The sequence below is a fragment of the Cryptosporidium hominis genome (assembly GCF_000006425.1).
Source record: "Cryptosporidium hominis TU502 chromosome 7 CHRO017011, whole genome shotgun sequence".
Taxonomy (NCBI): Eukaryota; Apicomplexa; class Conoidasida; order Eucoccidiorida; family Cryptosporidiidae; genus Cryptosporidium; species Cryptosporidium hominis.
Genome location: NW_667291.1, coordinates 1 through 14312, shown reverse-complemented (window position 1 = coordinate 14312; position 14312 = coordinate 1). Strand labels below are relative to the sequence as shown.

Sequence of the window (14312 nt, the reverse complement as noted above, 5' to 3'; positions counted from 1 at the left end):
ATTTATCTGTTTTTGGAAAAAATGAATTCCCATATGAAACTGAGCCTGCATTACTTGTAATGAAACGTATTTTCTTTTGTCCAACTTTTATTTTACAATATTTAATGCTCTCAACAACTTTCTTTTTGAGGTTTTTCACTTGGTCATTTTGTTGGTCGGCTTTGATTTTATATACAAACCTATTTAGTTTCTTTAAAGATATTTTTAGAAATAGAAAACTCTTAAAAGAAACCCATGAAATTAATAATCGACCAGTTAAAGTAATACGTGGGAATATTCAAAAATCGATTAAAGCGTCTGATATTGTCCTTTTTGATATTGTATTATCTGAAACAGGAGATATCGCACCTTGCGATATGATACTTATGGAAAAATTAGTACTTGTTGATGAATCAAGTTTGACAGGTGAAGCAACACCTGTTTTTAAAAAGCCTCTTGATTTATCAACACTTTCAAATTCTCAAATACTTTCAGCTGGTGATAATATTCTTAAAGACTCTTTGATTCATGCTGGATGTAAAATTATTAAAGTATTTGGCGGAGATGAATCAAATAATTCATTAATTTCCGTAGTCTTGAATACTGGTGTTTTTACATTTAAATCAAAAATTCTGCGTACAGCCTCTCAAAATATAATTTCTGATGATTTTCATAATGATATTCCATTACTGTGGTTATTAGCTTTATCAGTTGCATCAGTTGTTATAACAGTACAATGCTTAATTTCACAATTTAATATTGGGTCCATATTCTTCATTTTAGGTACTTTACTACAACTTCTTCCAATTTGGGCACCAGCTTTTGTACAATCATGCATTAATAGTTCAGTTTCAATATTAAAAAATGATAAAAATGTTGAAAGTTCTTACCCAAGAAGAATCTTGTTTGCTAGTAAGTTGGATACATTATTCTTTGATAAGACTGGTACTTTAACAATGAATGATTACGTACTTGATAATGTTGAAAGATTAAATTCTGATTTACTTGAAGATCAGGGATTCTTTACTGGAAATGAACGTTATTCCGAAAGAATAGTTAGGGGAATAAATGGAGAAAAAATTGATATATTAAAAATGGCAATTTCAACTTGCCATTCATTATCTTTTGTTCCTGATCAAGGTGACGGAGGGTATTACGGAGATTCAATTGAAAAGGAAATGCTTAAGTTTACAAGATCTTGTATTTATGAGAAGTCCTCTTTAAATGATAGATCTTTAAGAAGGTTTGTTTTTGAAAAAGGAGCTGAATTTGATCTTGAAAATATCTATGCAAGCGAAAATACTGCAAATCTTGAAAAAAAGCTCAGTAAAGGATGCGAAATACTGAAGATATTCGATTTTAATGGCGTTAGTAGGTCAATGAGTGTTATTGTTCGTTGTAACGTCACAGATAGAGTCTTTTTATTTACTAAAGGCGCATCTGAATCCATTTTAAAGTTTTCAATTGAGAACCAATCGACTGAGGAAATTGAATTTAGAACATCTAAACTATCTTCTTCAGGATTTTATGTAATATTAATAGCTTATCGGGAATTGAAATCCGATAAAAAGTCAATTGAATTGTATAGATTATTAAACGAAAGTGAAAGAATTAATTTTGAAGTTGACTTAACTCCAGTTGGAATTCTTTGCTTTTCAAATTGTATTAGAAACGAAGCACCATTTATTATTAAGGAAATTAAAGATCTTGGAATTAAGCCCATAATTTTAACTGGCGATAATTCAGATTGTGCATTGTGCGTTGCTAAACAAGTTGGAATTATTAATAGCCAATTTAAAGTTTCTAATATTGAAGCAAAACTTAACCTTTGCGAAATTGACTTGAATGGTAACCAAAGTGCTATCTTGTGTTGTATTATTTCCGGAAAATTAGTTTTTATGAATGAATTTAGACATGAAATTGATCTGGAGGAAGTTATTAAAAATTTGAATAAGATAAGATTAGTTGTAACATTTGAATCTTACGAAATGATGAGCAAGATTGCTTTACATAATTATGAAGGTATTGTTAATCCATTAAAAAATGATTCCAAGCAGGCATTTTTGAGTAATGAGACTCTTTTGGACTTGTTTAAAGATAATATTTCAGTAATTTCAAGAGCTAACCATATTAATAAACAGAGTGTTATTAGACAATTTATGAATGAAGGAAAAATTGTTGGAATGGTTGGTGATGGAACAAATGATGTTGCTGCTGTTAAAGATTCCAATCTGGGAATATTCGTTAATAAAAATGGAAGTTTAAGTAGCCATTTTTCTTTGGATAAAGGGGATTTAAATGGAATATTAAGTATTATTCGAGAGGGATGCGGTTGTGCTGCTAATTCACGTTCATTGTACTTGTTCATGATTATGTATGGATTCACAATTGTAATTTGTAAGAATATTTTATTATATTCCGCACAAGCAACTCTTCCAACCATGGGGTACTTTTATTATAGTATTTTTGTAAATTTTCCAAGTGTATGGGGAATAAAAAGGAGCAGGCCTGCAAATAAGATTAAAAAGTATCCTGTAGATGCAGGATTGGTATCAAGAAGTTCCATATTAACTGTTATTTGTTTTGTTTCTGTTATTGGAATCAACCTGGGTGTCGTATTGTTTTTTTTATCAAATAAGTCGTGGTTTGTTTCTAGTTATACAAGAAATTTGGGAATTCCAATTTTCACTTCTGCACGCCAAGATGGATTTGAATCATCCACAACTTTAATTTGGATGTGCTCTTTGCATTCGCATATGGCTCTGATTTTTGGAATGGGAGGATATCACAGAGAACCTTTTTATAAAAATAAAGTTCTTGTTTCTACGTGGTTTTTAGCACAGCTTGGGCTTTTATTTCTAATTTTTTCGGAGCCAAGTCTTATTACATGCTTCTTTAAAATTAACTGTCAAGAAAGCATAACTCCTGGAACTTTATTTGGAATGAATATCCCAAAATTCTCGAGTAACAATGTTTTCCCATTTTCTTGGAAGTTTGAGCTCGTTGGATGGATAGCTGCTTCCTTCCTAATTTGCATATTTATTTATCGCAAATTAAACTTCAATTCAGCTTCCAAAATTTGAACCAGTAATTAAAACCATGGTCTTGAATGTTATTTTATCTATTGAAAAATTATATTTATTCGATAAGTTTGTTTCAAATAACATTCTCTATACATAAAATAATCCAATAAAATTTGGAAAGCAAATAAAAGTTTTGTATTGAAAACTTTTTTTTTTTTGGTTTGATAATAAAATTTAACTTGGGAATTTTGGATTTAACTTGTGCTTTTTGGGTTTTGGTATATTATTTAATTTGAATTTATCTTTTTGTAGAAAACTCCTAAATTAATAACATTAGTAAACTTATTTTAGCTTTGTAAAGTATTATTTTGTTTTCGTAAGACTCTTTCCATATACAGATGAATTTTTAAATAGAAAAAAAATAAACAAAACTCTAAATTTCTAATACTTGATTAATTCCTAATGAATAGAATGGTTAAAAAAGTCAACACAGACTAATGCATTGTGCGCCTTACATGTGGACGCGCATGCAAAACTTTTTCAGAGCACATGCGGAAACGCCAGTAAAAAAAGGAAAATCAGTACCGGTGTAAACGTGTGAAAACAAATAAACTAAAAAATTCATTGCATGCAAAAATTCCAATAAAATTACGAATTTGGAGCATTTAAATTATTTAAATATTAAGGCTTTTTAAGTCTTGGACAAGGTTTTGAATAGATTCAACTGATTTAGAAAATAATGATTTTTCGTCATCAGATAAATTAACAATAACAACGTCTTCAACACCATTTTTTCCAATAACGACAGGAACACCTACAAAAAGATTGTTAACATTATACTGGCCAGTAAGATATGTTGAACAAACTAATACTGATTTAGAATCTTTCAAATAAGCTTGAGCCATAGCTACAGCTGAAGCAGCTGGCGCATAGAATGCTGAGCCAGTTTTTAAAAGTTCAACAATTTCACCGCCACCAAATGCTGTCTTCTTAATAATTTCATCGATTTGTGAATGAGTAATTTTTCCTTGCTCAACAAAATCACTAAGCAGAATTCCACCAATTGTAACTGAACTAGTTAATGGTATCATCTCATCTCCATGGCCACCTACAACAATGGCTGATACATCAGATGGCTTTACACCTAATGCTCGACTTAAATTACATCTGAACCTAGCGGAATCAAGCACACCTGACATACCACAAACTTTATTAGCTGGTATTCCACTCTTTTCTTTAAAGTAGTAAACCATCGCATCTAGAGGATTAGTAATACATATTACAAATGCATTAGGGCAGTATTTACCCACATTTTCTGCAACTGAACCAACAATCTTTGCATTAACAGTAAGTAAATCTGAACGTGTCATATTTGGTTTTCTAGGAACTCCAGCTGTTATTATGACGACATCAGAGTTTTGTAAATGCTCATAGTTATTTTCCCCAAATATTTTCGCTGGTGACCCAATCAATGCCATGCAGTGATTCAAATCTAAAGCTTTTCCTTGTGGAACTCCTTCAATAATATCAAACATATATACATCTCCTAAATCTTTTTGGCCTAAAAGAAGTGCTATAGTTGAGCCAATTTGCCCAGCTCCAATAATTGAAATTTTCTTTCTCATAATTACAGTATTATATTTATAACTTATTTTGTTTTAATTATATCAATAGAATTTCTCTATTTTATTGTGATCTATTTTCTTTTTCCCCTACTTAGCTTTTAAGATACTCATTTCCCACGCAATTATTACCTAAACGAGGGGTGTAACAAATTCAAACAGCAGGCGGGAATTTAAACAGCTAATGGCGCGGCAACAAGTGCAAATTCATACAACATTTGGAAGAAAATGAGAATAGAATAATACGCATTAAGCTTTTTTTCTATTTTTACTAATAATTAATCCCGAAAACCCACATGCAATAATCTCAATCAGCCATCTCATACAATAAATGAAAGTTGGATGAGAGAATTTTTTTACATTTTTTGAATTACAGGATATCGCAAACAATCTTATTGAAATAAGAAAAAAATATTCTTTATGCACCAGCTGCTGGTGCATTATCTAACACCTTGGAAATAGTGTTGACCTCATTAATTGATTCCCCAAGAAGCTTCTGTTCTAGTGGAGTTAAATCCAATTCGAGGATATCCTCAACACCATTCTTTCCAATAATTGTTGGAACACCCATGTATATACCTTTTACACCATAGTGGTTGGAGCAGAATGCAGAACATGGAACAACTGCCTTCTTATCCTTTAGGTAAGCTTCAGCCATCTTAACAGCAGCAGCGGCTGGTGCAAAGTAGGCAGTTCCTGTCTTTAAGTTATCAGCAACTTCCTTCCATGCTGTTCTGGTATGGCACACAATTTCATCAATTTGTTCCTGGGTGATAAGACCCTGCTTAATGAAGGATGAAAGAGGAACACCACCAACTGAAACTGAACTAGTAACTGGTACCATACCATCTCCATGGCCACCAATAACGTTAGCACTAACATCAGAAGCATTCACGCCAAAGTGTTGTGCAATGAATGTTCTAAATCTAGATGAATCTAATACACCTGCCATACCACAAACTTTGTTATGTGGAAGCCCAGAAACCTTTTGGAAGTGTGAAACCATGACATCTAATGGGTTTGTGATACAGATGACAAAGGCATTTGGACAGTATTTCTTAACACCTTCGGCAACTGAATCCAAAATACGAGCATTTCCGAATAAGAGTTCAGAACGATCATCTTTTGGACGACCTGGAATGGAGGCTGTGATAATAACTACATCAGAGCCTGATATATCAGCATAGTCATTTGTGCCGATAACCTTTGATGTGGAACCAAACATTACCATAGAGTGGGTAATATCTAGTGCTTTTCCTTGTGGAATGCCTTCTGCAATATCAAAAAGTACTACATCGGCTAAATTGTCTTTACCTACAATATATGCAATATTACCTCCAATTTGTCCTGACCCAATAACGGCAATCTTGCGTCTTTCAATCATCTTTAATATAAAAAAAAATAAATAAATGCTTCGAAAATAAAAATTCGCTTGTAATTAAACTTAATTAAATAATAGTGATTCTTATCTCTTTTTTTGTCCTCTAATAATTATACATGTGTGGATTTCTGTACGCAAAAAAATATCTTTAATATCCATAATATTTTTATTATTTAAATTTATCTTTAATTAGGTATACTTACGCTACTAGGCGGGCCCTTTGTTTTGTTTATTTTAGATTTTTTTTTATTCAAAAACACCATATTTTTTTTCTTGAATCTCATTCTTTAAATATAATTCCAAGAAATCATCAATGTTAATTCAACTAACCCTACTAGCTTGCTTGTTTGCAGTTTACATTATTTATATATCCTTCAATATCAAAACTTTGATTGATATCTTAAAGCTAATTGCGATAACTTATCCACCCCTTTACCCCTCTAATTATAAGATTTTAATTCTTAATTATTGCATGTAAATGCCGGTATGCAGTTTTTGCAAAAATAGTCGTATTATCATTTTTTATATTTTGCATGCAATTTTTTCTTCTTTTTAAACAAAAATTGTCCACATTAAATTTTTAAATTACGTGTGAATTTATCAAAAAATATATATTTTATTTCACGGATTCTTGAAATTGTGAAATAAAAATTAGAAATAATTTATAAGAGCATAGAAATAATAATAATAATAATACTAATACACAAGCATTTGAATGTTAAAGTATTTTTCAAAATTTAACTTTGAATTTAATAATTTTGAAAAATATTTTGCAAGTAAATATTTGAGCGCACAGATATAATTAAAAACAAAAAATTAAAAGTGAAAAATAATTAACTTTTTTTTTTTTTAATCGTTATCAAGGGAATTAAAAGTGGAATATAGATATTTTTAGCAAAATGTCAAGTTTAATCGAGATAATGACTATAGTTGGAAGTAAAGGAGGGAAAGAGGATGTTGAAGTGGAATTAAGTAAAGATCTTCCAGAAGCAGACTTTAATAAGCTAAGGGAACAATTATTTATGATGGGATTTGAGTTGCAGGATCAAAATATTGAAAAAGATCAAAAAAGTGGTAGCTCTGACAATACTGGTGATAATTGTAGAAAATTTAAATTGAAAAAAGAATCGTATAACGAATTAATTGTAAAGGAAATATCGAATATGTCACTTAAAAATCAACAAGAAGCATCAATTCCTCTAACTCCAAAATCAGCTTTGAAAAGTAAGAAGGATAATTTCGTGGATAAGAGCCAGAAGCTGGATGAGGAGCTTGCAGCAATTAGAGCAGAAAAGGCAAGACAATTTAAAGATTCATCAGGTCATTCATATAGAAACACAAATAATACATGTAATAGCAATAATAGTAGAACTTCTACAGATTCTCAATCCTCTTTTAGAAGATTTATGAATTTTGATTGGTTCACATCAATGTTTTCATCCAGAAGAAGAGGGACAAGTCAAAGAGATAGAATGCATTTGGATTCAAGTTATTATAGATCTAAGAATACAGGATGTTGTGGCTCAAGTTGTGGAGGATCTTAAGCTATTAATGTATATTACAATCAAATATAAGGCTAAGGGATTAAGATTTTGTTTTAATCTTTACTAATAAATAGAAGTTTAATATTATCGATAAATTTGTCATCATATTTCCTTCTAATTTCAAGAAGCCATTGCTCAGCTTTAATTTTTATTTCATCTTGTAATGATTTAAAATAATTGGTAATATTGAAATGAATTTCATTATCCATAATAATATCTATTAGAATAAAAGTTAAAAGTTCCAAACATGGTTGTTTAAGGTTTGGTATAGAAAATGGGAATACAAATGTATCAAGTATTCTATAAATTGTGAATACCAATAATTTAGTATGAAATATCCATTCTATTGAGGTAATGTATCCTGAAATATTATCTTTTAATACGTTTCTTCTGTCAATTTGAATAATATCAAATTCATTATTTTTATTATTTTCTTTATTAGATTCTTCTTTTTCATTGTTTTTACCCTGCTCTACAATACACTTAGATTTAATTAAATCTCTAGTTTCTTCAGAAATAAGAGATGTTAGTAAATCCAAAACAACAACTTCTGGTGATAAGTTATCATAAAACTGTGTCATTAAGAGAACATAGTCTTGAACTGCGCCATTTTTCTTATGTTTCTTTCCAGAACAATCTTTCTTGTATTCGTTATTATCTACTCGTTCTTCCTCTTTCTCTTCATTCTCTTCCTCATCATCTTCATCCTCGTCCTCGTAGTCATCCTCATCATCTTCAGTAATATCATGCAATACTTGCATCATATCCTGGTATGTATATTCTGGGTCATCTAATTCTTCTAAGCTATCCAAATTATCCAGTTTTTTTTCATCTACAGAGTTTTCTTTGTCTCTATCTTGAAGGTTCTCAGAAGAAGGCTTATGATTTTCGATACTTAATTCACTAGGCTCCGAAGATCTAGTAGGCTCTGATTCTTCAATATCTAAGTAATCAAAATGTTTGACAATTTGATCAAATTTGTATTGAGTATTGTTCCTCCTGAAGGTTTTAATACTGTTTAAAAGGTTTGAAAGTTCAGCATGTACTTTGGTATTTTCTACTTTATTTGTTTCTACTTTCTTTAAATTTATCATTTTCTGGTCTTTATCTGTAGCCATTTGAGAATTATCAAAAGTGTAATTTGTAGGAATTTTGCTTTGTGAGAAACTTAATGTGTTAACCATCCCAATATCTTCATTTTCTACCTTCTCCTGCTGTTTCTCCTTCTCCTGCTGTTTCTCCTTCTCCAGATGTTTCTCTTTTTCCTGCTGCTTCTCCTTTTCTTCGTTTTTCTTATTTTCACAGTCAATCTTCATCTCCTCATTCTTAAAAGCTTTGTCTTTGTCATTTTGTTCTTCATTTTGATCTAAGCCTAACCACTTTTGAATTTCGATCAATGCATCAGTTCTAAGGTGAGGATGAGTCTCGGACAGTGAAATGGAAAGATCCAAGTACAAGTAATAGCAATTTGTTGAACAAAAAAGACTCAAAATTGATCTCTCAATTATATTGCCTGATCTCTTATCCAAAGCCCACTTACTCTTTAAATTGTTAGAAGATCCTCCCGAAATCCCTACTTGGCACTGAATCCAACCACATTTACTTTTATCAGATCTTTCAATTGATATTTCTTCCAAATCACATGGTCTCAAAAATGATTGTATCTTCAGTATTACTTCATCATCCAACCTTCCATGATTATCTATCAATCTTTCCTGAAATTTTAGAGATATTAAGTTGCTATTTTCTATATTTTTAACATGTTTCTCTATTAACTCCTTTCTAAGCTTTTCCTTGAATAACCTTGAGTTATTAGGCATTGTTACCAATTTCGCCTGGGAATCTATTCTAATATAGATTAGATTCCTAATCTATAGATTTTCTCTCTAAATATTTCCTATCAACCTATTAACTAAAATTTGGTCATCTTTATTCAGGTATTTTATTAAATAAAGTATCAGGTCGGTTGGCGCTGGCGCCAATTTCCGATTCTGACATTTTCTTTTTTTTGAAAATTAATATATTATGGAGAATGGTGCAGTTTTGTATTCATTGCCACAATATTCTATTACTTAAGGAACATGAGGAGAGAATGGCATTTTATTGTCCCACATGTCCTTATGTATTCAAAATTGTGAGCCAAATTAGCAAAGTAACAGATTTTGTTCCCAAAAAGATGGAAGAACCTTCTATAGATATGAACGAAATTGCAAGCTCAAAGACAATGGGTAAGTTAAGATTATATAGTGGTAGTACTATTATTTGTAGAAGAGATCTTTATTTATTACTGTATTATACAAATGAATTATATTTGTATATTCAAAGTATTATTTATCAATTAATAAAAAAGGGAATATGGAAAAAAAAATTAAATATATTATAAGTCCTTAAAATATTTAATTATATATAAATCTCTTAAATAATACTACTATCTCTAAATATTTGCCAATTACTTTAATAATAACTTCCTATTTTACTGTTATTCTTTATTTAAACTTTTAGCTGTTTGTCCAAAGTGCTCATTTTCTGAAGCTTACTTCTTCCAATTACAAATTAGATCAGCTGATGAACCAATGACAAGCTTTTATACTTGTGTAAAATGTGACTTCAAATGGAAGGAAAATTAATGAATTAATTAAATATAGTTGACGCTGATATAATTGATACATCTTGTATTGGCCTATCATTCCTATTAGTTGAAACATGCTCAATTTCTTTCACAATCTCTTTACCATGAACAACCTTACCAAATATAGTATGTACTCCATCCAGCCATGGACAAGATGCTGTTGTTATAAAGAATTGGCTACCATTTGTATTTGGGCCTGCATTTGCCATACTTAAAGTGAATGGTTCATCATGCTTTACATTTGGTGAAATTTCATCTTCAAATTCTTTACCCCATATAGATACTCCGCCAATACCTTGTCCAGTTGGATCACCAGTTTGTATCATAAAACCTTTAATAACTCTATGAAAAATACAATTATTATAATATCCATTAAAACAATGTACTGAAAAGTTTTCACAAGCTTTAGGAGCAATTTCTGGATAAAGTTCTAAAGTAATATCTCCTTTAGTTGTATGTAGTATAACTTGTTTTGCAATTCTAACATATGCATTACTTCTTTCTTTCCCTTTATTTGAGAATTGTTCCAATTGTTTTTGTCTCTCAATTTCTTCATTACTTGGTAATTCATTAAATATATCTCTTTTTAAATTAACATCACCATTATCTAATAATGGTAATCTTTTTGAAAATATATATATACGATTTGATTTATAAGCAGAAGTAATAATAGCTGAATCAACATTACTTAAATGATTATCATTGTAATTAATTCCTCTATGTATTTGTAATAATCCCAAATTAAGAAATCTTTTTCCTGTTTCAAATTTACCAATAATTAAAACACGCTTTCCAATTTTTATATCAAGTACACATATACCAATCATACAAGTATATATTAGAAATCTAGACGTTTCATCAAAAACCATATTCTGCATGTTATAATATTCTGGAAGATTTTGAATTTCTGTTTCAACTGATGATCTAACACCAAATTCTAAATGGTCAATATGCAAGAAGTCATATTCTGGATTACTCTGCATTATATTATAAGATGATATATTTTCATCAAATATTTTATAGCATTTACCTGTTTGAATTAAAAATAATCTAATTTTATAGTCAGAACATTTGATTGCAAGATTTCTTTCATCGTTACTTACTACCATATTAATTGCATAACATTTATTCTTTTGTAACTCAAATAAATCTGTTTCTATTTTATATTGAAATTTGATAGGATTCAATTCATTATCTTGGATATTTCTTCTTGGTAAAGTCATTATCCAAGGATCCCAAAATTCTAATCCTCCTGATATATCTCCTGATATAATTATTCCTAAGTTTGGCAAAAACTTCAAGCATGTAACTTGAGTTTTATGATTATTATATTTTGGAAAGCTTTCATTATCTTGATCTTTTTCATTATTAATAAGTAAATTACCTCCTTTAATTGAATATATATATATAGATCCTGTTTTCAATTCTGACAGCACAATTTGGGGATATATTAATCCACTTGATAAATTAAATGTATTTATATTTCGCATATTACTTTTATTTTTATCATTCTTATTCCCATGATTATTGATAGAACTGGAAGATAATCCTCCTCCTATTGATGATAAAAATACGCATCTATTAGGATATATAGGAATTCTTATTATAGAAATCATGTCAAAATTTGATATACTATATAATTTAATATCTTTTTCATTTTCTGATATACTTGCCATATATTGTTCACAATTTGAAATAGAAATATCAGATACTTCATTTTTATGAGCTTGAAAGCCTTTTACAAACTCTAATGAAGTGATTACTGGAGAAGATGATTCTTTTGTTTGATTTTCTTTTTCCCTTGATATTTCTTTTTCTGACCTTAATCTCCAAAATTTTATCACACCATCTTTACTTGCTGTAATAATAAACCCCGTTTTATTACTAGATAATATGTGAGTAACTTGTTTTTTATGCATAAAACTGCATTCATAAAAATCTGTTCTTGGAATATTTACTATTTTCTCAAGTTCTTTCTCTCTATTCCTTTCCCTTTCTCTATTATCATTATTTTCTAATTCAACTTTCTCAATAAAGTCATTAGTTGTTAACATTGTGGGCATTGGGCCTAGAGAGTCATCATCATCCTTATTATCTTCTTCTTTTATTTCCTTTAATTGATTATTAGTTATAGCTTCAATTTTCCTTGTTTTCAATTTATTTGAATAGTCCAATTCATATTTATCGTTAGAAAAATCAGGCTCTAGATAGCTGAATTGCTGATCTTCATCTTTCTTACTTTTATCAACAAAATCTGTAAAATCAGGACCAAAATCTTCACTACCATCCGAGCTTTCACCTTCTTGTAATTGATTTTGCAAACTCATTTTTCAAGATACAGTCTCGACTATTCCTTACTTTTCCTCTTTTTCGGTAACTTCTTGTGTGAAATAGTTTCCTTATCAATACCAAAATGTATATTTTATACTATATTCTCATTTCTATTCCTTTCCCTTTTCTAAAATATATCTTTTTTTCTCCCCTCCTAATAATCAAATTTAGCCTTTTAAATATGGTATCTTTTGGCGCCAATTTGGAGAATACCCAGTTTTTAATATATTTATTTATAAATATTAATTATAGTGAATAAATAAATTATAATAACTATCATTATTGTTAATATAATATATTATATTTATATATAAAGTAGCTGTATAATACCCATAAAACCAAGCATTACTTTCAAGCTGTTTTTAATTTACACACTTATATCCCATAAAGAACAAGTTTGCTATAACCTATTCAAGTTTCTTGTTTTAGATTTGATTTGACTCATAGCTTTAGTTACAAGAGATAAAGTTCCAAACTTGATATTTAATAATTGACCATAAATTGACCATTTATTTTCTCTTCTTTTGAACAAACTCAAGTTTAATATAAACCCCAAAAATGAGAGATCCATCTAATTCCAGCGATATTAATATGAGCTATGATGATCAAAAACAAATTAATCGTTTTAGTTCTTTATTAAACCGAAAAGTTGAGTTGAAGGGTGAGCTTGAGAGATTTAAGGTAAGTTAGTTTTAACATCCATTTAATAAAGTTCTTCATTTAACTTCATATTTTGTTTTTAGGAAAATCTCCAAACACATTGTGATGCATTAGATGAAATTGCATTATGTATGGACCCTGAGGGAATTCTGTAAGTTTTAATTATTTAATTAAATTCCATATATATTAACTTTATTTACCTTAATTTATCTTTAATTCTTCTCCCCCACTTTATTCGAAATTTTATATACCCATATTTATATTATAGAATTCGTGTTGGTGAATCATATTATCATGCTTCAGAAGATGAAGCCACTGAAAAGATTGAGGAGCTCAAATCTCAAGTTGAAGGCAGAATTGAAGAAATTTCCAAGGAATTATCTTCAATTCAACAAGAAATGGATAAATTAAAGGTTGATTTATATCTTAAATTCGGGTCAAACATCAACCTAGATGAATAAATTTAATTCCCACATTTTTTTAAAAGTTATGTGCATATGTATTTATATAAATATATATATCCCTTCTGCTCACAATACCTCATATTATTTGCATGCATTTTGTTCATGCGGGGTGCCACTTATACAACATTTCGAGCATAACATTTTTTTTTTTGCATGCATTCCACATGAATTATTATTAATTAGTATATAAATTAATTGATGCCACGTAATAATTACGTCATTTTAATATATGTTTTTTCTAATAATATGAATTTTATTTCCAATTTTTTTACTAAATTTTTTTTGAAACTATTTATGAGAATTAAAAATATGGTTATAACTAATTTATTATATTCGAATGATTCGGTGGGATTTAAATTCTGGCTAATTAATTAGAATTCAGGTAGATTTTTTGGACATCAATATTTACGAAAAAAAAAATTTATCAAAGTTAAACATGACATTTCTCCTGTACCGGAATAATCACATGTGTGTGGCGCTTAATTTAATTGGAAAAAAAAACATTCTTTGAATATAAAACCAATTTTTTAAAGTAAATATAATATATGAAACGATATTAAATACATAATTACAATTATAAAAGTTAGAGGTTAGAAAAAAATAAGTAAAAAAGAAAGGTAATAGTCAGAAAAGAGACCTGTAACAATAATTATATTTGAGCTATGCAGTAAAATTATTG

General features: G+C 29.3%; 7 protein-coding genes across 7 annotated transcripts; 3 read left to right on the top strand and 4 right to left on the bottom strand.

The window, feature by feature from the left end:
• Positions 1–59: 59 nt before the first annotated feature.
• Positions 60–3062, top strand: Chro.70061 (P-type ATPase3). Its single annotated transcript, XM_661564.1, has 1 exon — positions 60–3062. The coding sequence occupies one exon, from the start codon at positions 60–62 to the stop codon at positions 3060–3062; it is 3003 nt and encodes a 1000-aa protein (XP_666656.1).
• A 614-nt stretch (positions 3063–3676) lies between these two features.
• On the bottom strand, positions 3677–4627 carry Chro.70062 (malate dehydrogenase). The annotated part of the gene is made up of 1 exon (XM_661563.1): positions 3677–4627. The coding sequence occupies one exon, from the start codon at positions 4625–4627 to the stop codon at positions 3677–3679; it is 951 nt and encodes a 316-aa protein (XP_666655.1).
• Positions 4628–5042: 415 nt separating this feature from the next.
• Chro.70063 (lactate dehydrogenase) lies at positions 5043–6008 on the bottom strand. Its single annotated transcript, XM_661562.1, has 1 exon — positions 5043–6008. The coding sequence occupies one exon, from the start codon at positions 6006–6008 to the stop codon at positions 5043–5045; it is 966 nt and encodes a 321-aa protein (XP_666654.1).
• Positions 6009–6904: 896 nt separating this feature from the next.
• Chro.70064 (hypothetical protein) lies at positions 6905–7549 on the top strand. Its single annotated transcript, XM_661561.1, has 1 exon — positions 6905–7549. The coding sequence occupies one exon, from the start codon at positions 6905–6907 to the stop codon at positions 7547–7549; it is 645 nt and encodes a 214-aa protein (XP_666653.1).
• Positions 7550–7602: 53 nt separating this feature from the next.
• On the bottom strand, positions 7603–9369 carry Chro.70065 (hypothetical protein). Its single annotated transcript, XM_661560.1, has 1 exon — positions 7603–9369. One exon carries the CDS (start codon positions 9367–9369, stop codon positions 7603–7605), a length of 1767 nt encoding a protein of 588 aa, XP_666652.1.
• Positions 9370–9581: 212 nt separating this feature from the next.
• On the top strand, positions 9582–9932 carry Chro.70066 (hypothetical protein). The annotated part of the gene is made up of 1 exon (XM_661559.1): positions 9582–9932. One exon carries the CDS (start codon positions 9582–9584, stop codon positions 9930–9932), a length of 351 nt encoding a protein of 116 aa, XP_666651.1.
• Positions 9933–10180: 248 nt separating this feature from the next.
• Positions 10181–12505, bottom strand: Chro.70067 (protein-related). The annotated part of the gene is made up of 1 exon (XM_661558.1): positions 10181–12505. One exon carries the CDS (start codon positions 12503–12505, stop codon positions 10181–10183), a length of 2325 nt encoding a protein of 774 aa, XP_666650.1.
• Between the last annotated feature and the right edge of the window lie 1807 nt (positions 12506–14312).